The sequence below is a fragment of the Danio rerio genome, chromosome 14 (genome assembly GCF_052040795.2).
Source record: "Danio rerio strain M-AB ecotype USA chromosome 14, GRCz13ab, whole genome shotgun sequence".
Lineage (NCBI taxonomy): Eukaryota > Metazoa > Chordata > Actinopteri > Cypriniformes > Danionidae > Danio > Danio rerio.
This window is the reverse complement of record NC_141034.1, coordinates 27,648,574-27,674,201: the sequence shown is the minus strand read 5'-3', so window position 1 is coordinate 27,674,201 and position 25,628 is coordinate 27,648,574. Positions and strand designations below refer to the sequence as shown.

Genomic DNA, 25,628 nt, shown 5'->3' with positions numbered 1-25,628 from the left:
GATTGAATTTACAATAGGAGAATCAGCGATCTCGGTCTGCAAATTACATCTCACAACCAAACGTGAGAAGTGACACGGAAACAACGTGAGGTCACATAGTATATTTCTTTTGTAATTAACTACGTAATGAGAAAGAAGCCTTTAGCTCACCTGACTTTGAAGGGAATTAGAAATTTCTCCTGAATTTTTCCTTTTCAACCCGTTTGTGATATTGCTTAGATGACATGTCAAACAGACACAGGCACCCCTGGCAAAATTTCCACTAGTTTTTCCTTTTTACTATTTTTTCCCCCAAACGACTGAAAAGAAGCACTTTTTAACTTCTCCCCCAACCTCTCACTGGCCTGGAGTTACCCTTACTAGTGGATGCTGCTCTCTTACTGGCTGTAGGTGATCGCTAATGTTATTTTCAATCAGAACTCATTTCACACAGCATGATCTGAATCGCAGACATTTAGGACGCAAAATATCTCACAGGTGTCGGCAACTCAACAGCGATTCTCTCAAATTGGGTTTTTGATAGTTCACACTATGTGATAGGCTAACACTTTATTTTGATCGTCCATTTGAGTGTTAGTAGACAGTCTGATTATTATCTGCTGATACTGACATTTAACAGTACTTCAACAGACATTTAACTGACTATAAGAAACTTTGTAAATACATGTCGACTTACACTAACCCTGACCGCAACCTAACAGTCTACTTATAATCTAATAGGAATTAGTTGGCATGTAGATGCAATGTAACTTAAATTCAACAAATGGACTATCAAAATAAAGTGAGACCAGATATGGTTACACACGTGAACGAGCACCGATTTGTCTGTGATTTCAATTATTTGTCGATGACTTCACAAAACCTGTCAGTGCGTCAATATCCGAGCAAAAATTATACAGTCTGAACTCATTGCATTTTGGAGCATTAAGGTTATTATCATACATTTATTAACTTTATTTTTTTTACTTTATTAACTTTATTAACCCTAACCTTAACTTTAATGAATTTAAAATTAACTAATTACTAATAACTTTTAACAGTTAAAGTTACATAACTTTAAAACATAACATAACCTGCAGTTATATGTCAATATGTACATGTTCAATGAAGTGTATTTGTGTATTAAGGGTTAACTTTTCTGAATTTGATTGTAATGTTATAATGTGCACCTTTTGTAAAGCTGTTTTGAAAGAAAAGTTATTGTGAGAAGCACTATACAAAGAAACTTGAATTGACTTTAATTTAACGAGAAATTTTGGGGGCATAAACATTTTTCCTTATACAATATTTTTAAATGTTTTTGAAAGCAATATCGTTATCGTTATCATATGTAAACTACAAAAATGGTAACGCCATGTACAGGCATATTTATGAGTTTAATCTAAAGTCTACAAGTCCCTGACAGCTGATCAGACTGCAGACAGACTGCAGATACAATATGTGTTTGTGCAGCTCAAGACACTAAGTGACACAGGCACGACTGGACTGGCAGGTAAAATATAGCAATTTTTGTCATTTTTGCTGATGCAAGTGGAAAATGTATAATTTTAAGATGGTTAGTGTCTATATGCAAAAGGAAAAAAATACTTTTTCAATTTTAGTACACTGTTGTCATGTAAACTTACCCTTAAGCTGCAAAAATATAGTAAAAATTGTCTAATAATTTTAATTTAATTTCAGTGCAAGTAAGTTTTAAGAACAACTGCAGAAGTGAAGATTATTAGGGACTAAGTCATATTAATTATAATAATTCCTTACATTTATATAGCGCTTTTCTGGGAACTCAAAGCACTTTACACAATGGGGGGGAATCTCCTCATCCACCACCAGTGTGCAGCATCCACCTGGATGACACGACGGCAGCCATTTTGCGCCAGACCGCACACCACACACCAGCTGATTGGTGGAGAGGAGACAGTAATGCAGCCAATTGAATATGGGGATGGTTAGGAGGCCATGATGGACAGAGGCCAGTGGGCAGATTTGGCCAGGATGCCGGGGTTAAACCCCTACTCTTTTTAAAGGACATCCTGGGATTTTTAACGATCACAGAGAGTCGGGACCTCGGTTTAACGTCTCATCCGAAAGACAGATATTAAAGGCTGTCATACTGATTAATAGTCCAAAAAAAGTGCAATGTTTGGAAATTTAACCCTTTACTCAACCTTCAGACAAATAAAAGAAAACAAAGTTTTGTTTTGAAGCTTTAATGGCTCAATTAGTATTATATGGTGTTCACACACAATTGGGAACCCCCCCCCCCCCCCCAAAAAAAAAAATACTCCATATATACTCCATATTTACATTCTCAAAAAAGCAAGATAGAATTCTAAATAGTTTTTTTGTTAAAATGAAAATCTTTAAATAACACACACTGTATATAAATATCAGTTTATCACTCTTTTTTATTGTATTGAAAGTTGCAACCTATGTTTGGTTGTTTTAATAATCTCATACTGATCTGATCTACATCAAAGCAATAAGTCTGCGATTGTCAGATCAAGGGAGGCTTGAACAAACTATGTAGCAATTTGGTAAAAGTGGGAAAGCCATCAAGGGATATCATAATTCATAATGAGAAATGTGTTATGTACAAGGTAGCAGTCTCTGATCCTGTGCACATTAGTTATCGTAGTTAAAACGGAAAAAAAAACATCTCTTTATCTTAATATTTTTCTATTAATCTGTGTGTATAAATAGCTTTTCTCAATGCACGGCAATAATGGTATCCTCACAAAGCTTTTTTTGTCCTAAATATATTCTAAATTACATGTAACTTTAGAGATGTAGATAGGGGTTAATTTATCAGAAGCTACAGCTTCATACCTGTGTCACGACAGCTACAGAAACAGACAACACAAAATGTCAATCCATCTTGATGTATGACAAAGGAATGTATATGTGTGCTCTAACCAGTAAGAAGACTAGTAAAACAACATTTCCATGCACTTAGAAATGTTGTGTGTCAAACTTACAGGTAAATTAAACAGTGAAATCTCTGTTTCAGAACACAGCAAAAGATTTTTTAGGTTTGAAAATGTCTATCTGTAATAAGTCTAATTTCATAATCAAAGCTGTGTAGCTTAAAAATATATCTATATAATTATAGGTTTATTTAATATATACAGATGAAATCAAAATTTGTACCCAAGTACCCAAGTGTGGTTTTATGGAGAGAATATTTTTTAAATCATTTTTAAACAAAACAGTTTTAATAACTGTTTTTTTTGTCTTTGCCATGATGACAGTACATCACAGTTTCTACTTATTTTGCAAGATACTAGTATTCAGCTTAATGAATGTCTTTTCAAGACTAAGTTAATTAGGTTAACTAGGCAAATTAGGTTCATTAGGCAGGTCTTTGGACAACGGTGGTTCGTTCTGTAGACAATCAATTAAAATATTTCTTAAGAGGGCTAAAAGTATTGTCCTTAAATTTTTCAATTAAAAGTTTAAACTTCTTTACTCAATTCAAACTAAAAGAAATACAACTTTTGCCAGAGGAAAACAATATTATAGGAAATACTACGGTGGCCGAGAGAGCTTATGTGCTGCAATTTAAGAAAACACATGCAATTACAAAAAACTCCAGCAAATTAAGAAAAGGTCTTCATCCGTTTAACAGCACGTGTTCTCACAACCCAAACAAATTTTTAAAAAACATGCTGCATTTTTCTCATAACGCAAACAATTCTAGAAAATGCGCTGCATTTTCTTACAACACTTTCAAATAGCTCAGAACACAAAGAAAATATTTTAAGGAGACCCTAAAACGTAACGGACCCGGCTATTTAGATTGTGGTTATTTAGGCTAATAAAACACAAAAGACAAGGGAATCAAGATGTTTAAATAAACAAAGAAAAATCTCACCTTTCAAAAATCACCTGCAACTACATTGAGCAATAGTCACAGCATAGGGGCCTTTGTCACGTTTTTGGGTCCACTTGAAACATTTCTGTTGTGTTCCAATGTTTTGGCAAGTTTTATTGCAAACAATTAATAAAACGCATTGCATTTTCGTAAATTGTTTGCATTGTGAGAAAATGCAGTGTGTTTTATTAATTTGTTTGCATTGTGAAAAAATGCAGCTCGCTTTTTACTGTGTATGTGTTGTGAGGATTTGCAGCTTGTGTGCTGTCAAACTAATAAAGATCTTTTCTTAATTTGCTGCCGTTTTTTTTTTAATTGCAGCATGTTAAGCTCTCTTGGCCAACATACTGTAAAAAACTGGAAAAATACAAAAAGAAAAATGAAATATTTTACAGGAGGGCTTATTGTTTTGATGTCAACTGGATACACAGCATAGCCTCAGTCCATTAACAGCTCATTCTGTATTTTTCATCTTTTCAGGTGCCTAAAAATGTCCTCAGTACTCCTTTATATCAGATTAGACAACAGGTTTTTGAAACTTCTTTAAAAAAAAATGCTCCCCATATGTATTCCACTAAAATTAAATTAATCTAGGAATAAAATGAAGATAAGAAAAACATTTTAAACAGTCAGTTTTGTTCTTTCCCTAGTGGATATGGATGCGTTTCTGACCTGAAATCGTTTCACAGCCACGGAGCCCTCGGATAAAGCACGCACCGCCAAGGGCGTGACTTTTAGAGCAAAGGTCATGGAGTTGAAAACAGCAACAACAGTGAAGGCCTATGTGTTGTGACAGAAATGCAAACAGAACTTCATGAGTTTAAGTTCACAGTTGTTTACAAGCCTCGGGCAGGATGTGAGGAGCAGAAATATGAAAATATCACCTGTGCTGCAGTCAGATCATAGCCCAGAGCCATGTGAAGAGTGAACGTGCAGACGCTGGCGATCACCACCACTACTGGAGCCACACCTAGAGTCAGGCTCTGAACACAACCGGCCCACTCCAAGTTCCTCCGCTCCTCGGATCGAACTTCTACACACACATGTGAGAAAAGACATGCATTTTAGACTGGCAACTGCACCATTTTCCTAAGTGTCCAGAGGTTGGTTGAAAAGACTGCTTGAACTAGTTTTTCAGGATCATGTGTCTACTGCTTTTCAGTAAGTCTGTTATTCAGAGGTAGCTTCGCAGACTTAGAATTTGGTCTTAGTTTTTTCACAGATAAAAACAAGAATCAAATGACAAACACAATTGCAAGAATCTATAGAATTTTTATGTCATTGACTAAAAATTAGATTAAAAAGGGTTAACAATAATGGGAAAAAGGGAGGAAGAGATCCAATTAAAGTCTTGCATGACTAAGTGATAGGTAGATGATAATTGTCAAAGTACTGATGTACCTGATAAGACATAAGTTAGCAAACGGTTTTCTCATAAAGCATTCAGATATGAAAGTGTCTAGAAGAAAAAGAATAACATGCTTATGGATAAATCTGAAATAGCTTGGTAATGGGGAAAATAATTTCAAATTAGTAATGTATGTCAAAATGCCAAATGTGGGGAGTAAGTACATGTAAAACGAGGAGAATACTGGAGGTGTGTCAGTATATTTGTGCATTTGCTGTCTTTCTCATTAATCAAACAAAAAAACTTAGAGAAAATCATCTGCTGATTTTCATTTTGATCATCACTTTAGTAGCAGTAAAAGGACTAGTCTCTTTACTGAACATTGCTTGAGTCATTCAATCGGTATTTTAATAATTAGAAAATCATGATATGAAATTTTAAAGCAACGTTTAATGAGAAATGTGTACTAAATGCATTGCAGTTTAAAAATAATATGATATTTAGTAAGGGCGTACGATATGCTATTTTTATTTTTATTGTTATCGTTATCGATCCAATATCAATTTTAGGCCAACATCTTTTAGCCAATAGATTACGTAATTGTACAGAACTGCAGGGGAGACGTGTCCCAGTCACTGAATCCAGCATAGGTGTTCTCAACTGTCTGCCACATTTGGTCTTTATATTAAGCTCTGTGTTTGTCAAAGTCATTTGTGCTCAGGTGTTGTATCAAAATCTGATTTTCAAGGACAAATCTGACTCTGCTTCATGTGCATGCAAAGTTAAAGTTTCAAACTCACAGCGATTTATCATAAACCTTTCATCAATAATTTTTCCCCACAATTGACTGCAAGAACAAACAGAAGCGTTGTCTGATTGACAAACAATCTGAAACCCCAAATGGGGTGAATTTATGCCGCATTTTCTAAAGTAAATCATACTATCTGTATTTAGCTTTTCGCTTGTACTGTGGCTCTGAACTGTAAAAACACCTCTCTTTTTTCGAACAATAAATATCTGTAAATTTGTACTTTATTGTAACATGTTTTATGCAAGAACATTTGAGCTGGTTTCAGTTCTTGATTATTTCATTTTAATTTTATTTAAAGATATTTATTTTACTTGCTTGTTAATTAAATCCCATTTTGTTATTTAACCCATTATTTTCATGAAACAGTCAAGTTAATTTACTATGTGAAGAAAATGAAATCATTAATTTTTTGGCATGCTGATTTATATGAAATCATAAATATGAATCTATTTAATCACCTTGCAATTTTAAAATTATAGCTTTTTTGCTTTGAGTAAGCTATTCAGTTCATAAGATCAGTTCAAACTTTTATGAAGTTTTTAAAATTAAATCAGTTGTTCATTATATAAAAATATAACATTTGCAAATTTGTATATTTATCAGCTATAGCATATCAGTTATCGCCCTCATAATCTTAAGAGTTGTCAGTTATCAATACTGGCCAAAAATTCTATATCGGTGCATCCCTAATATTCAGCCAGGTAAAAGTAGACTGCAACTAAAACGTCACAGATGACAGAACAATAACTAAAACCAAAAGTTAGGTTTAGTTAGCACATTAAAACTATCAAAAAATGTAGTTAGAATTGAGTTATAATCATATCTGAATTCACAGGAAACTAAAGTCAATGTGTTCTTCTTGCAAGAAACATTGAATTTACAAATGTTGTGTTGAATCCTAAAAGATTTAGATATAACACCACTTGAACTTTCTTCCTCTCATTTTGTGACTGTACATCCAGACAATACCTCACAACAAAACAATTACAATAATTCTAAAAACACATATATATCTCAGATCAATCAAATTCCTGGTTGCATTATAACAAGTAAATGTGTCTGTTTTTACTTCTAAAGATTAACAAAAAAATAAACATTTTCTGATTATTTACTTATCCTCTTTTTAAAAATTACTCATCATTTTGTTCTAGAACAAACTTAAACCCGCCAAAATTAAGGTATGAAAGCTGTCACTGGGGTGTGGTACCTCTTTTAAGGTACATTTTTGTACTTTACAGGTGCACATTAGCACTTTTAGGTTACAGGTTTGTACTGTTAAGGTCCTATGAGCTACCTGTAAGGACCTGTTAGGAACTAAAAAGTACCTTTTGAAGATTTACCACCCAGGGACAGCTTTTGAACCTTTAATTCTGAGAGTGTAGTATGCAGGAGTTGTGTTAATTCTGGGCTGTCAAAAATCCAGGCTGTCAAAAAGTCAACAATGACTCATGTTTATATGCATCAGAGGAGACAAATCCTTCAATGTTTTCAATTCAAAACTTTAATATCATGTCTGCTCAATAGAGAAAGTCACATGCATCTCTTGAATGACCCAGCACCAAAAAGAAATGTTTATATATTTTTAAATTGACCATATAAACGGACACATTTGAAGTGCTCTAAACAAGGCTGTGATGCGAATACAGCCATATTGTGTTTCCATCCTACAACGTAGTTTCTAATTTACAACAGCCAAATGCTGTTCAATCCGGCGGCAACACTGCAAAGTGTGTCTGTAAGGGAAGACAGATCGTAATCATAAATGGGATGTTGCAGTAGATGGAAATGGCGAAGCATTGGCTGTTGTCCAAGTGGCCCATTTCACCCTCCTTCTGCTGCACTAATATTTGTCTCCCGACTGCCCGCAAGCTGGCACATTCATTCAGTGGCGCTCTCTGGCTCATGGCCAAAGTGTTTTGCTGCTGGTCTAAACAACCAGAAGCGCTGGACGTAATCTCTGAAAACACTGCTGGATCTCCATAATTCAGATATAGAGGATGCTAATCTATGCAGGTTGTGATATTTTATTCATAAGAGCATGTGAAAAAGATGTAAATGGATGAAAGAAGGCCATTCATCCTTCATTACACTGACTCTGCTTCTTAAAAGGCGATCTCAGGAAATAGGATTACAGATGTTGTACATCTCAGATTACACCATTAAATGATCAGTTTCCTTTATGTGGCCTTTTAAATGATTCAGAACCTTTTTCCCAAAAAGATATGAAATGTACTTTTCAGAAAAACAGCAATGGTGAGAGAATTTCCTTATATACTCACTGAAAAGATCTTTTTTCCTGACCTATCACCTCCTTCAATGCTGGATAAAATTCTACAATCTCTTACTGCTCCTAAAGGTCAAATTGCACCATTTTACATGATTATTATGTCTTCAAATGATGCTTTAATTGACCGATTTAGAGGAGAGTGGGTAAAGGACATTGGAACTGAAATACCTGATGAAATATGGGAAGAGGCTCTGAGTAGAGTACATGGATCCACTTCCTGCACACGCTTCAATCTCATATGATTTAAAATTATTCATCATGCCTACTACACAGAGTGTAGACTCTCAGTCTCAAAAATATATCCTTCAACTGATGAGGTGTGTGATCCATGTAAAAGTGACAAGACAGACTTTTTCCATGGGCTTGTCAAAAGTTGAGTGACTATTGGAAACACATTTTTGAAACACTAAATGATGCCTTTAGTTTAGACATAAAACCCTGTTGTTAAGCTATTTTTGGTGTACAAGAAAACAAAATATCATTGACAAACAAGGAAAAAATTTTTTTATCGCCTTCGCTACTTTTTTAGCAAGGAGAAGAATACTTCTTAAGTGGACATCAGCAGATTTACCTAAAGCTTCAATGTGAATGTGTGATCTGATCTTATATTTGAAATTAGAGACAATTAAATACTTAATGAAGGGATCTGTCCATAGATTTTATGAGACATGGCAACCTATGATCACATATTTTAAAAAAAGGAAGACTCTCTCCTTTATCTGATTTATATAAAGAAATCCTTGCAAAAAGGTTTAAATGTGATCACCAATATAATTTAGTTTTATATTTATGTAGAAGACCACTATAAATGTGTCAGATTCTTTTAATATCATGTACTGTAGGTAAATATTTATCTGAATTATTTTCACACTTGATATTGTATACAAAATATACAATATCAATAAATAAATGTATACAATACTGTAAAGTTTATTTTTTATTTTATTATTTAAAAATTATTTTATTTTATTTTATTTATCAACTTATTTATTTTTTCCATTTTGCTATAAATGATCTATTCTTGTTGTAATTTTATTTTAATTTTATTTGTTTGTTAATTAATTTCAGTGGCAAGGTTCAAAAAATGGGATAAAATTACAACCTTGATTGTACAAATGTTAATGTTAAAACTTCTTTTTTAAAGTTCTTTTCTTTTCTTTTTTTTTTTTTTGGCCAGAGGAGAAATGGTCCCGCCCAACTAAGCCTGGTTTCTCTCAAAAATTTTTTCCTTCATTTTCATCAATTGATGAAGTTTGTTCCTTGCTGCACATTGATGGGTTTGTTCTTCAGTGTTTGGACTTTCAGCAGAGAAAATTAAACCACGCTGAACTAAACTGAAGTTCAACTCTAACTGAACTAACACAGTTTCAATTTATGTTTCTCTTCTATGTTAAGCTGCTTTGACACAATCTACATTGTAAAAGCTCTGTATAAATAAACATGAATTTAATTTTCGATCCCTTATTAGATGTCAATAAAACCTGCAGTGATCTACTAAAACTAACATCTAGATGCTGTCCATGCTGTTTGGATAAATATGAAAATACATTTTCCTGTCAATTAATGAAATAAACACAAATAAAATGACAGCAACGAAAGGACAGCAGTTAAAAAAGTACCTAATTATCACAATGTTGATATGCTTGCGCAATCATGTCAATGTTCATAAATGTCACGCAACGTGCATACTGTTTATCAGATCCTTTTGATTTTCCCAGAGTCCTTTACATAAAAATAGCCTAGAGCATTTATGACCTAGAAAGTCAGGTTAGGTAAGTTTCGATACAAGCCATTCACACAATTGTTTGCACACCTTTATAGCAAACCAAGTACCATTTATTTTACATATAGTATAGTAGAGTACATTACTAGAACACTTTTTGAGCATTTTACCTCAGGATGTTTTATGTATATACTGTGAATACTGTATATACTGTCATTTTAACTTAATGATCAACTTTTTAAAGAGTGATTTAAGTTGCTTTATCATTTTTGCTTGGTTTTACAAACTGTATTGTACAAACTGTATTTTAAATAAATCAAATTAACATTTTCAAATTAGTCAATATTATTACTGAAATTAATTTAAAAGCTGAATAAATATAAATGTACACACATTTACACAAGTAAATGAATAAACTCAATGTTGAGCTTAAAATCTGCAAAAATCTGTGTATTTCTGCGTGCGCAGTCTCCATGTTGACCTACTCATCACCAAAATTGTTATCATTTAGTTGGCACAATAGCCTAGTGGTTAGCGTGCCGACATATGGTGCAGTAGCACGTCAGGGCGTCACGAGTTCAAATCCCGGCTCGAGGACATTTCCCTACCCTACCCCCTCTCTCTCTCCCACTTCGCTTCCTGTCTCAAAAACTGTCCTATCTAATAAAGGCAAAAAGGCCAAAAATAAATCTTTAAAAAAATAATAATAATAATAATAATTGTTATCATTTAACATTCAAACTGCTACAAAGGCATTACAGGAGCAAGAGCGCTAAATGCTTTGTACATCTTAAAGCTCAGAGACTCTCAGGGCATTACAGTGACTGAGGACTGAGGAAGGACACAGCAAAGATAGCGGATTAGGAAACTTGAGATTGTTCCTTTGAATGCAGTGCAAAGCCACAGAGATCATCCTTTGATTTCCATGGAGACTAAGACATCTAAGCTCTCAGACAAACAGGAAGTGAGAGTGTAATGATGGGGCTGTGAGTAGGTGCATCTGAACGCTGTCTTACTTTGGATGTTGTTGGCAAACGGCGTCTCCCAGCAGTACATCTTAATGAACTTCATGCAGCCCAGGATCTCGTTCATCAGCCGAACGCGGCGGTCCGTAACTGCCACACACTTCTTACGGAAATATGCTGTCATGCGGGAGGCCAGCATCTGTGGGAAACAATTAAAATGAGAAGAACGACCTGTACAGCGAGACATGAGGCAGCAGGGTGTCCTGACTCAAAGGGAAATCCCCAAGAGTAAAACTATTGGAGTACAAATGACTGAATTTGTGATTTTTGTTTGTGTACATTTTTGTAACTCTTTAATGTGGCTCAGATTACATCTAAACACCTGCTGCTGCATGTATAAGCCTGAAAAACCTCTTCTCTGATGTGATCATTATAAAATATTTCAGTATATTTCATAATATAAATAAATCTGATATCAGATTTTTGTTATTTCAAGACTTTTACAGACCGTCTAAAACCATTCAGCAGCATGAACATTTTCATTTTTCTATTCCATGTAGTAGAGAACATCTTTTCTGGGTCTTCACATTTCTCTCAGTCTAGTCATGCTGGTCAGTTTGAAGGGCAGGCTTTCTACAGGTTTTATCAAGTCAAATTTAAAAACTTTTTTAAACTATTATGAATGAAATTTCTTACTTACACAAGGCTAAACACTAAGGATTTTTTTCTAATGGCCCAGTTAAAACATTAACAAACCATTAAAAACACACATAATATTGTAAGGAAGATAACTAAACCATATGTTTATAAATATAAATATGAATAAAGTTAATAAATAAGAGTTAATAAATAAACTTTGGTCAACTTTTATTGAGATGGAATGAAAGTGATTGGATGGGTGTTGGTGTGATTGGTGTGATTGGGTAGCTTTACATGGACATAGGAAAATTAAGACGTGTTTAAAAAAAAATTAAGACCTAAAACACAATATGTTTAGTGAGTTTAAGACTTTTTAAGGACTACATTTTTGATTTTGAAATTTAAGATTTTTTAAAACCTTGCAGATACCCTGGAAGGTCAGTTTAGGTCAGGCCATTTTAGCTTGTATGGAATGGATGGCTAAGGAATTTCAAACATAACAACAATGCGTATACAGTTGAAGTCAGAATTATTAGCCCCCTTGAATTAATAACCCCCCTGTTTTTCTTTTTCCCAAATTTCTGTTTAACAAAGAGATAATTTTTTACACACATTTCTAAACATAACAGTCTTAATAACTCAACTCTAATAACTGATTTATTTGATCTTTGCCATGATGACAGTAAATAATATAATTCAAAATAAGACACTTCTATACAGCTTAAAGTGAAATTTAAAGGCTTAACTAGGTTTATTAGGTTAACTAGGTAGGTTAAGATAATTAGGCACGTTATTGTATAACAGTGGTTTGTTCTCTAGACTTTTGCAAAAAAATAGCTTAAAGGGGATAATAATTTTGACCCTAAAAGGGTTTTAAAATTTTTTAAAAATGCTTTTATTCTAGTTGAAATAAAACAAATAAGACTTTCTCCAGAAGAAACAATATTATCAGACATACTGTGAAAATGTCCTTGCTCTGTTAAACATCATTTGGGAAATATTTAAAAAAGAAAAAAAATCAAAGGGGGGCTTATAATTCTGACTTCAACTGTATGTGTAGGTATAATACAATAACTGTAATGCAGCAATAACACTAGAAATATGTAGTTATTATTTATTCTTTCATTCATTTACCTTTCGGCTTAGTCCCTTCACTCATCAGGGGTTGCCACAGCGGATTGAACCGCCAACTTATCCAGCATATGGTTTACACAACGCATGCCCTTCCAGCTGCAACCCAGTACTGGGAAACACCCATACACACATTCACACACATACACTATGATAATTTTACTTATTCAATTCACCTATAGTGCATGGCTTTGGACTGTAGGGGAAACCGAAGCACTCAGAGGAAACCCACGCCAACACGGGGAGAACATAAAAACTCCACACAGATGTAGTTATTATATAGTGTGATTTTCTACATTAGGATCAAGAACATGCATAGAAAGTTTCAATACTCTAATGTGCTCTGATGTCTACCAAATGCATTACCAAAGTGCTTCGATGGGTTATATTTTCATCGGTTCATGCATATGCTAATTTTACTGGGAAATGAGCACTGATGCTGCTAACGCCATACATTTATTTCAATGTTCAAAAAGCACAAAAACGTATTCCTTTTGTGGAAGTAATGTTTTTTAATAAATATATCTGTTACACTGAATTATTATGGGACATCATTTCACCAATATTTTGGCATTACTTCCACAATAGTAAGCATTAACATAATATTAAAGTAGACATTTAACTTGCATGAAATATGTTTTGCATGGACATAAAATCCCCTTTTTAAAAATGACATTTTATGCATATTAAACTTCTGTATTTTTTGCTTTTTATGCGAGTGCAAATATCTGAATATAATATCTAAATAATAAAGTATAGTTCGTTATGAATGCAAACAATTTCATGTATTTATGAGTTGAATTGTCCTAAAAATGACTTGTTTATTCAAACTAAAAACACATTACAAATCAAAATCCCACATAGATCACAACTATTGCCAGATGAAAGTTTAAATGTGATTTTTGGCTTTTTTAATCTGCATCAAAGAGTGAAAAAAAAAATCTAATTTGAGCTGCATTCAGCTAGATTGGGCATTCATCCTTTGCAAGAGATGTAAATATTCCTTTCATTAACAAAAAACATGAGTTGTGCTTATCATACCATTGTGGGATAGAAGATGATAAAAATGGCTGATCCCACAAGTGCAGTAGGTCCCAAGAAATAGGTAGTGTACGTCAGTCCCAGCATTCCAACAAGAGGCCCTCCGGCCAGCAGACAGCCCACTGAGACGGCCTCGTACAGACGCTGCCCATCACTCGCGCAAATGTTTACCAGCTGAAAGAGTAACAGCATGAGTCAGCACAACTAAAACATGGCACGCTTAACCTGCATCACAGCTGCCACAGTGCATTAGTGCTCCATCATGCTGAAAACCACAAACGCAAGCCCAAAAGGACACACGGTGAGCCATGCAAAGTGGGCTAAAAGATCTAAACCCTCCTATGAACCCTTTCAGATGTTATTTCTCCTTTACATTAGATTAAATAAGGCATGATCAGAGACGCTGTTCTCTCAAAACTAAAATTCCTAGAAAAGCTTGTTTACAAAAGCACTGTTCCATTATCCTGAATGATAATCAACATACCTTATATAATCGTATATATAATTTTATCGCTTCTTATATTTTTTGATTTTGAGCTTAGCGCATGTGGACTGTTCATTTGTATTTACCTGTTATATATACACGGACATTTTTACTAATAAAATGAAAATGTCTAAAAAGATCAAATAACAAATCAAACTTTCAAAACAACTACCCAAGTGATAAATCAAATGCTCAAATAGTAAATTAAAAAGCATCCTCACATGAGTAATCAAATGTATTTGATATTTAATTTTCATAAACGACTCATGAACGTAAAATCTTGTAATAATTAAATGACAAATCAAATGCTCAAACTATCATTACAATGGAGAAACCAGTTTCTGCTTCCTACTGATTACCCAAACACAGCTGGAAGCTCATGATGGACTGATTACTAGGACTATAAAGACACCTCTGTCTCTGTTTTAGTTTATTATTTTTTTCAATTGAACTATGTTTGTATCAATTTCACAAAGAGTTTTTGTTCACTGCAACTGATGTTTCCAAAAGTTGAGTTAACAAGAAAAAAATAAGGAAATAAGGATTATGAGGTTTTTTTTTTTTGTTCACTCAACTTCAGGCGCTCCAGTTCTGCAGAATAAAATGTTCAGTTGGCACAACTTAAAAAGTTTTGTTACAGAGTAGTTCACCTTTCCAGAAAACTAGTAATCTTATGTTAACCCAACTAAATGTTTTTTTTTTTGTATTACTGACAAATAATTTTAGGTCAGTGCAGCTGATGTTTTCAGAAGTTGAGTGAACAAGAAAAAGCGAAAGAAAATAAGGATTATGTTTTTGTTGTTGTACTGGCTTAAATTATTTTACAGTGGGTGTAGCAGACTGATTCAATCATGCAATTTTAAAAAAATGACAGTATGTCAAAGTAAAAGTAATAACCAGTCAATATGAGCATCCATAGTTGGATCAAATTGATCACTGATGACATTTATAACATTACAAATGATTTCTCTTTCAAATTAATAAAGTTTTTTAAAATTAGCATTTTAAGTTTTAGCTCATAAAAATGCTAATTGGTATTTATAACACACAGTTCACCTCTCCAGAGCTGACGTCTTTAGTGCTACGCAGTCGCAGGATTTTCTGGAAGGCGAAAGTAAGAGCAGCTCCCCGGAGGCGTGCGGCTGTACGGTAGTTGATAGCCCACATGAATGCCAGAGACCAGGATCGTGTCAACTCCATGAGGAAAATCCCTGCGACCAGCGCCAGACCATAGAGCAACTTCACCTCTGAACACTGTGAAAACTCCAGCAGGGCTCGGATCAGCAGAGCCTGAGAACAACACACAGCACAACAGGAATGCTGAGGAGGAGACCGGTGCACAAAGATATTTGGATTTATTTTTCAACAGAACCAAAAATACACAAGAAGGGATTAAGAGTGAGCGTTTTGTGTTATCAGAGCATCCTCTGGCTTCCGCAGGGGTCATGGGATTAAGTGCTGTTTGAAGGAAAACTTGATTTCTTTATCATAGTACAGTCTTAATTATACTACAGATCTGGGTCTTGATGCTGACTGGTGCAGTTACGATGTGGATCTTGAACTGTCAAAAAACTTAATTACTGAGTAATGGAGGCGGTCAAAGGTTTCATATTACTGAATACTTTTCAGCTAGATTGCATTTAAGGTTCCATGAATTTAAAATAAAGTTTTTTTTAGATACCTGTAAGCTGGTGTGTGCTTCAAAACAGACAAATTTCACGTTTAGAAACTGATGTAAAGATCTAAGGCTTGAAATTTGTCACTTCTGCCTAAATAGATCGACGGTTTTATTCAAGTCACCTCATCACATCATAACCAATCAAATAATCTCTAGTATCTGATATGTCCTGCCCCTTTAAGACACTTCCCGTTTACTTTTCATTTGATGCACTTACAACTACTCACTACAGTGATAAAACAAAACACTATTTTGGCTGTTTTTTTTAAACGAGGAGAAGCTACACTATGACCCACACTATTTGTGTTTCGTTTGAGATTACGTCAAACATCTAATAAAAATGCACATTTCTAAGCACTTCACTGGACGTTTTAGAATATTAATTTAAGTTAGTTTTCCTGACAAACAAAATATAATCATTAACTGTTAATTAAACAACATTAGAATGCTGAAGTAGATTTAATATGAATAGTTTATTTCTGCACAGGCTTAGTGCAAATGTGGAAATAACAGCATATTTAACAGTGTAAATAACAGCCGGATTCACACATCTTCTGTGAACAGAGACAATTTGAATAAATAAACAGGTTTACAAAAATGTGTCACTTAATTAATTAACACATTACCGAAACCAAAGAAAAAAGCCTATATGATTCAAAGTCTACTTTGAGTTTCGGTTCAATTTTGTGACTGTGCCTCCCGTCATGTATTTATGGGTTTTTTAAAAGGCACAATGCTTTGTTTTTATTTACACAAATTACTATTACTGTTTTTGTTTTTTTTTTGTTTTTTTTTTGAGAAAATAAGATAGAGTGCTCAGCATAATTGAGTACACAACATAGTTAAGTGAATATTTTTATCCATTTCTCAGTGAATATAGGCATTGTATTTTGGTGCATTTAAAACAGATATATTTATTAAAATAATATTTTAGTCCCCAAACATATTTAGAAATTGAAGGATAATAAAACTAAATTCAAGCAAAATATTGAGAAAAAACTTATAAACTGCAAAATTTCTACTAATGTTTTCAATTGTTTTGCTTCTCTTGATTTTTTCTCTTTTTTAAATTTGTAATTATTATTTTTAATAACAGATACATTTGTGTGTACTAGTTTTTGGACCGTTATTGTAAGTTATTTTGTTAGATAAGCTCCAGATTTGGCTTAAATACAGACTAATCTAATGTATATGCACAAACATAATATTGTAAAGCTTCCTATTCAAAATATGAATTTAAAAGAGAGATTTGTAGGGGTGTACTTATATACAGTATGGTGAGCATACAAAAATCTTACCAATCCCAAACCTTTTGAGTGATAAGCATATATTTGACTTCAAAAAGAAAATAGCACACAAATGCTGACCCATGCTATGGTAAACAAATTAACACAAGGAAGTAAGTGTGCTGTTTTGTAACATGTAATCCCTGATAATGCTATTAAGCGAGTGCTGTCAGGGGCATGTACAGCCTTGTGTGGGGAAATAAAACTAACAGCTGTGCTCCCAACAGTGTCGCAGTGAGAAACTCCTCATTACACCAAAATAAATCCCCTCACAGTGAAACTAATACGATCAGAAATGTATTTTTTGCATATTTTAAAAAAAAATCTAACTCTAAATAACTCTATCTTGAATTAAGATATAAGCTCATTTGGCATCAGAAATAAAGCAGCAAGCGATAACTTGAATAAAATGAATAACATGCCCCCTGGACCATGGAAAATCCATGAACACGTCACAATCAGATTGATTAATACTGGCTTAAAGTATAAAACAACCTCTGTTTTTCCATGACAAATTTAATTTTGAGTCAGCATGAGCTACAAATGTAATCTCCTGCTCATAACGGTGTTGATGTGAATGTGTGCAGGAGGTATGCTTTCTTTCTGACAGTGATGAACAATCACTGACGCTCTTTTACTGATGCACTACAGCTATTATCATGCAGTTCACCCATATACAGCATGAAAATCTTGCCAATTTATCAAAATAAAACAGTAGGCAAAAAACCCAGGTGACCCAGGTACCCAGGTGACCTCATTTCAGTGCCAATGTGATCCGAAGCTGTGAATCCAGTGAATACTTTATTATCTCAATGCAGCCAAAGCAGAGGATTTGTGAATGGCAATGAAGTGATGGAAATGAAAATCATGAAGATTTGAATTCTTCATTTAAATCAACAAGTTCCGGCACTTTTAGCAAGATGCGATAAGTCTCACGTGTCCGCAAATGTGTCTGTAAAGTTAAGTGCTGACTAGTGATTAAGTGCTGATTAAGATTAGTGCTGTTTAAAGATTAGTTGTAACTAATCACTTACAAAATAAAGGTTTGTATTTATTTACATACACTGTATGTTTGTGTTTGTTGTGTGTATTATTTAGTCATACATTTTCGGCTTAGTCCTTTTATTTATCCGGGGTCGCCAAAGTGGAATGAACCGCCTACTTATCCAGCAAAGGTTTTACGCAATGGATGCCCTTCCAGCTGCAACCCAGCACTGGGAAACACCCATACACTCTTGCATTCACACACATACAGTACACTAACTGGAGCACCAGGAGGAAACCCACACGAACACGAGGAGAACATGCAAACTCCACACAGAAATGCTAACTGACCCAGCTGGGGCTCGAACCAGCAATCTTCTTTCTGTGAGGCGACAGTGCTAACCTTTGAGCCACTGTGCTGCTGTGTATAAAATGTGTATATATATATACATATATATGTCTGTTTGTGTGTGTGTGTGTTTTTGTGTGCGTGTATGTGTGTGTGCATCATTCATTCTTTCATTCATTCATTTTTCTTTAGTCCCTTATTTATCAGAGGTCGCCACAGCTGAATAAACCACCAACTATGTTTTATGCAGCAGATGCCCTTTCAGCCACAACCTAATACTGGGGAACATCCATACACACTTACGTTCAAACATACACTTATACACTACGGCCAATTTAGTGTATTCAGTTAACCTGTAGTGCATGTCTTTGGACTGTGGGGGAAACCGAAACACCCGGAGGAAACCCACACCAACACGGAGAGAACATGCAGACTTTACACAGAAATGCCAACTGGCCCAGTCTGGACTAGAAACAGCGACCTTCTTGCTGTGAGACGAATAAAGATATAAGCTTTCTTGAATAAAGATAATGAGCTTATATCTTATATCTGCACATTTACAATATATGTATATATAAATACATACATAACACATTATTAGGTTATTAGGTACATTAGTTTCAATTAATCAATTAACAGCACTATTTCATTTCAAAATACCCCATAGAAAAAAAGAAAAGAGTGGTAGCAAAACAGTGGAAGTAAGGTAAGCATTAAGGAAAAAAAGTTGCATGTTGATATTCAATCTGTACATTAAATTGACAGCAGTGTAATTTTCTTTACCTTCTTCTGTCTGTGCTGTTAGTGTGAATCAAACTGAAAACAAAACAAACTAACAAAATAAAAAACACTGCTCTTGGCTAAATAGTGTATCTACAGTTTAATAAGAATACATATCATAGAAAAGAAGATTATTATAACTCATGACTACTTATAAAGTCCTTCTTTTCATCTTGAATCTTGGAAACCTGTAATCATAATTACATATAAAAAGATTTGTAGACTAATGTTCAGCATTTACTGGAGATTTTTTCCATAAAGGACCATTAGCCCATCTGTCCACAAAAGCTTTGTTCTTGAAGCTAGTTTATTTTATTTTAGTTTTCTGGTCATTAAGAGCTGAAATACTGATTAACTTTGGATCAACTTTGGGGGACATCCACCCAGCTGTCCGGTCATTTAAGAGAGGGGTAAGACAAATAAAACCAGCTCTACTCTACCATCAAATTCTACTCATAACACAATTGAACAACAGAGAAAGTAACTATTGCTTGTCTGAGCATCCCTATATGTATGTGTACCCTTTCATATTACCAGACTTCAAAAATATATAGAGGGTCATTTTGTTTACCCTAAGCTAAACTAAATACTGTTGTGTAAGCGCTCTCAGCTGGTTAAAATGCTTTGGTGGATATTGCAAGCAGGTAAAAGGTCATTGTGAAAGGTTCAACCTGAGTCAGTCACATCAGAAGGAAAATGGAGACAACTGAAACTCACAGGTCCAACGAATCCAGCCACCATGGTGATGAGCAGGGAGAAGATGGCCACCAGCATGCGAGTCTGACAAAACCTCCAGAACACCCGAGACAGAGACGCCCCATCCTTCCCCCGTCGCTTCAGTTCCTCGTGCCACAGCCACTCCAGTCTGCAAAACACAGCGAGTGATTTTATTTGGAACATGAAGAAATGGGTATGTTTTATTGAAACCTTTTTAATAATTCTAATGATTAAAAACTATTCTGTTTAGTTGTAATGAATACATTGAAATACTTGCCATTTACATCGAAACACTTGTTTTAAAGTTTAAAGTCAGCTTGAAATGAAAAACTTACAGTGTTTATTTTACTAGCGCACATTGTTTGTCTTAATGTGAACAATTTTTTTAGTATTTAATTAGAAATTTTGCTTCAGCTCTGATGTCAGTTTCCCTTAGCCACACCCCTCCAACCATCAGTTTGCTGCGAGTGAAAGATGAAAGGAGGAGTGCAAAAATAAAGCCCATCCCCCAACTCAATATTCAGTTTCTGTTGGACATAAATCATCATACTAAAATTAAAGATCTGCAGCAACTTCCAGTTCACACAGGGTTTAAATTAAAGTCATTGTGAAAAAAAGAAGATCTGTTTGGTTTTCTAAACGCATGTCATTTTCTTATTTACTGTGTATACATGCTATGTTGTAATTATGTCATGTTGTAAATCCACAGGCACATAAACCTTAGAATTGTGTAAACTGGGAATACTACTGAACTTGTATTACATGGCCATACTACTTGATACAACTTGTATTACATGGCCATTATACCACCTGACAGCTGGAGTTTACAGTGATCATAGTCTACAGATGTTAACTCTAAGGCCATGTGTTGTCATCCTGAAATGACTGAAATTACAACACAGTGTGAACATAATATGCTTGTGATCCTATTGTGAAAAGTGAAATCAAATTTATGCATTGCATATCTTTCTTCTAAAAGTCCTTGAGAGAAGTGACAGGCTTTTTTTGTGGTGACTTACTGGAAACCTCCAATCAGTAAGCAAAGTTAACATCCATCTGCCTTTAACTTTTGAATGCAGTAATTGTTGGCTGCATCTCAAATGCTCGGTTGTTAGTTAAAATATAAAGGAGGTAATTGGCTGCTATTTCCGTTTTGATGCAAATCTAAAAATTAAGTTGTTAAATGGCCAAATTAAAACATTAAAGTTACATCAGCCACAGAGGAAATTCCAAAATGACAGCACTCTGATTCTGATTGGTTAATAGCAGCATTCTGAGCTCAAATATTTTTCAATAACAATGCTGAACTGCACAACTGATATGAGTCCCTGCCAATCAGCTGTTATTTCTTATACATACAGTATGTTGGATTTTATTTCTTGTATTTCTCAAACAAAATGCACCTTAAATCTTTTCTGTGCCATTTACAGACCCCTTTACAATTACAGAATATCCCTCTGCTTTTTGTCAGGTCCCAATTACCCTATTTTTCAGTATTTTGGTAAGTTGACCGGATATTATTGCTCATCTCATAATCTAAATAATAGGAATGTAAGTTTTTTTATTGCATATTTGGTCAAACTTATTTTAGGTGGCCTTAACTAATATGTACTTACACTGAAACAAATCATTTGTTACAACATACTGTGTAAATAAATGTTTTTACATTGTATTTATGCTTGATGAAATATCTTCATGTGATTACAACTGTAATTACACTGTTGACCATCCCTTACATTTTAACCCACCAAATGGTTAGGATTGTCCCTAACCCTACCCATTACCAACCTCAAGAGCACCAAAAGTGTTCTGAAATTAGGGCCACTTAAAGGGCACCTATGATGAAAATCATCTTTTGTAAGCTGTTTGGACAGAACTGTGTGTATGTGTAGTGTGTCCACAGTCATATAGGGGAAATATAAACACAATAAGTCTTTTTTTATTTTATTTCCTGTTAAAATAGAATCCTAATCCCACCCATTTTGATGTCCACCGCAACATAATGTAGGAGTGAGGATTTTCCTGCCCATTGAATTGATTGACAGACGCGTATTAACGTGTCTCTGTAGTAGCGTATAATCATATCCACAAGACAGGACGTGCACAAAGCAAAAGAGATTAAATGATCTGTTCAGCTCACTGTGATTAGCAGCACCTCAAGAATACGTTTTACAACTTTAAAATGTTTTTAAAGCAGTGCATGTTTGTAATAAATAATATAATCGCTACGTAATTCATTACCACAGCCACATAGTGTACAATTCTAACAATTATTCAGTACAATTATAAAAGAAGACGCTTCAATTCCAGTTTATTGACATAAAATCAGGTTTACTTTGTACATTAATATAACGGATGTCCATACAGCAGTGAATATTAATGTGTATCCTGTCACAATTGCAGTGCAAAAACAGTGCAAAGCTAAAAGTTTGTGTGTGTGTGTGTGCGCGTGCATAAGACCATTGTGTGTGACTCATCATTGCAGAAAGGCTTAAATTAAGTCCACAACAAATATATCAAATAAAAGGTGGGAAAGTCCTAACTGTACTAAGGAAGATCTGCTTCATTCTTGTCTGTCACTGTGCTGTTTATCTACAAGAAGGCTACAGCTATAATATGCATGTGGGAACGATGGGCAGGGAGAACAGGCGCATTTGCATTACAGCAACAGGCAACACAAACAGCTACAATGTCCTAACAGGTCAAATCTCCCAGATTTTTAAAAGGTATAATAAATAATATGGGTATGAAATAATGGGTATTTTGAGCTGAAACTTTTCAGACACATTCTAGAGACACAGGGGTAAAATAGGTGTCTAATATAAAGTGGGACTGCATATTTTACTGGCTATTGATAATATTTATTCAAACTCAAGTGTTTAACAGTTTACACAAAGGCTAAATGTAAATGATGACAAAAATCAATAATGATACTCAATATTCAAAATTTTTTAGGAAAACTTTGAATTTCCTTCAAAATGACCAAGCTAATGAAGATAGCAATAGCTTTCAAGTCATGAGCTAAAGAGCTCTACATCTGCTTTTCAAGAACCAATATAAGAAAAATACATTTAGAGCTTACAGTATACCTCTCAGTAGGGAACAACACGTAGTGAATTGTATCTTTTTCATCAATTTCAATAGTCTTGCAAGTCTCCGATCCCCCCTGTCTGAAGATAACACTTTTCATAAGTGTTCCAGACGCAGGAAAAATACACACTCCACTGCACACCTCACGCACAAACATGTGCACATGCCTTAAACCTGTCCCAGCTATCTCTGACATGAATCCAGTAATGGGAGAAACAGACCCCGAGGTCAAACAGGGAAAACTGACACTGTATGTTACAGAAGCACTGAGGCATAGCTGTCAAGCCATTTGGACGGCAAGCACACAAGTCTGTATTTAACGTACACTCATTGATCGCAACAAACAAAGCACAGCCTGTGCTAATGAAGTCTGATCCACCGATTCATTCAGCAGATGTGGGCTAATGTCAGATCTGTGATGAGAAAGGGCAATTACAGATTACAGGTGTTTTTCCATGTCCTCGAGAAACCCTCTAAGCCAGTATGACTCTTCAGTCAATGAGCTAGCTTAGGTCGAAAGGGACATGGTGTGGCGATCTGACATGCTAATGACATAAGCGTCCTGCAGTAAAGGTGCAGACTAACTCTATCTCTCTGATGTCTAATCCTTGCTATAAATAACACCCACCTGCCATAACTCTCCGTGCTGTGTGAGCGTGGGAGGTGAACATCCATCATTCCCCAACCGAGACTCGAGGGATTCCCACAACAACCCCTTGTTATCTACTGTGAGAAACCTTGGCTCACGAGGTGTTTTCTAATAGTTCTGTTTGTTCATATCTCAGCATTGACCAGGGGTGCATTTTCAAAACAATGACATAACTCGCAGGCTGAACTAACATAGTGCAATGCACTGTTTGGGAAATAAGCTATGAAGTGACTAGTGTTTCCTGAACTCTATTGGAGATCATAAATCTGAACTGCGTTACCTAAAGCATTACCATAATGAAGCATCTTAAAGGGGTGGAGTATCAACTTCTTTAGATATAGTCTGCAACACATAATTTTTATATCATAAAACTTTCTATGATTGTTTGTTTATGTATATACACACAATATAAATCAATGTATTTGGTTATGAGTTTCAGAAATGTTGCACATGTTTTTCCCAACCTTCAGATAAGTAACTGATTTTAATGTAAACTTCTCTTTGGGCTTTCATGAGCCATGGCTGCATTCAAATGGCATAAATATTCCCTAAGAAGAGACTACAATTTAATAAAAAATAACTTTGAGAGCAAAATATATCAAATGTGGAACATGCAAAGTTAATTGGCTAACAATGGTTTTGGATAAACAGGGTTTCTGCAGGTTTCAACAACTCAAATTTTTGACATTTTAACCTCCTAAACTCTGCACACCTGGTAAGAGCTACCGGTTCTGTGATGTTATTTACTTTAACATTCTTTACATTTTAAAGGCCCGTACTGGGCCAACACCCTAATAAGTGGTTCCATTCTCTCATTAGCTGCAATAGAATATCTTTTGCATAGATTAGACATTTTTCTTTTTTCCTTTAATTACTGACATGTGCAGAAACCACCAAATTAATTTCAGCAATCTAGACCACACAGAACCTAAGAGGTACACTTTCAAATTTGAGTTTTCAAAAAAAAGCACCTCTTTTTGGAGGGGTTTATTATAACATAAACAACATATATAATTATTTTAATCACTTTCAACAGTGTTTCCTAAAAATTCTAAGTTTTTTTTTTATTTTATTTTATTATTATTATTTTTTTAATGATACTAAACCTTTGCATTTACTCCTCTGTGAGTGGATTTGGGAAGCTTTTGAATTTGGGTAGGCAAAATCCAGGTAGAAACCCTAAAATAGCATTTGACTTTAGACCTTTTAAAGACTGAAATTTCAGATTTATACAGGGCCTAAACTGTAAGGATCTTTACTTGCCCTATTAAAAAAAAATATTACTTGAATAATACTTAAAAAATGTGTCAAAACAAGCAAACCATAGAAACTAGGGATGAACCGATACCACTTTTTTACTAACCGATATGAGTACAAGTATTTTAATTTCTGTACCTGCCGATACCGAGTGCCGATAACGATACTTCATACATTTGGTTTTAATGAAGTTTATTTATTTATTTATTTATTTTTATTTTTTTATTTATTTTTTGCTGTAGCAGGGATGAACACAAAAATCTTTAACAGAAGGCTGTTCCAAGCCAAAAATATACAGAAATTGTTGATAACCCTGCGATTTCATAGACCTTATCTATTAATGATTAAGAATGGACATTTAAAGGATGAGTTATCCTTGTGCGTCCATGACTTCACACATCACACATAGTATGCGCAGTGTACATTACTTTATGGAGTCACTCTCTAGGCAAGTCACTCTTTTCTTTGACAAGCTTTAAAAACTATATTATATATATAAACTATATTAAATACATGCAGAACTTACATATGTTATAGC

The 25,628-nt window shown here is 34.5% G+C and overlaps 1 protein-coding gene across 8 annotated transcripts in view; it reads right to left on the bottom strand.

Moving 5' to 3' along the window:
• wu:fb13g09 overlaps positions 1–25,628 on the bottom strand; it is a 79,237-nt gene that overhangs the window by 41,995 nt on the left and 11,614 nt on the right. For all 8 annotated transcript variants that reach the window (XR_015507393.1, XM_087281421.1, XM_087281418.1 and 5 more), the window contains 6 exons: positions 20,095–20,242; positions 15,357–15,590; positions 13,817–13,990; positions 11,057–11,204; positions 4,756–4,904; positions 4,544–4,651 (listed from right to left, as the gene is read on the bottom strand). Coding sequence is in view for 7 of the 8 variants with exons in the window: in XM_087281421.1 (XP_087137547.1) it covers positions 4,544–4,651; positions 4,756–4,904; positions 11,057–11,204; positions 13,817–13,990; positions 15,357–15,590; positions 20,095–20,242 (961 nt within the window). In the remaining variant the exon portion in view is untranslated. The remainder of the gene's footprint in view (positions 1–4,543; positions 4,652–4,755; positions 4,905–11,056; positions 11,205–13,816; positions 13,991–15,356; positions 15,591–20,094; positions 20,243–25,628) is intronic.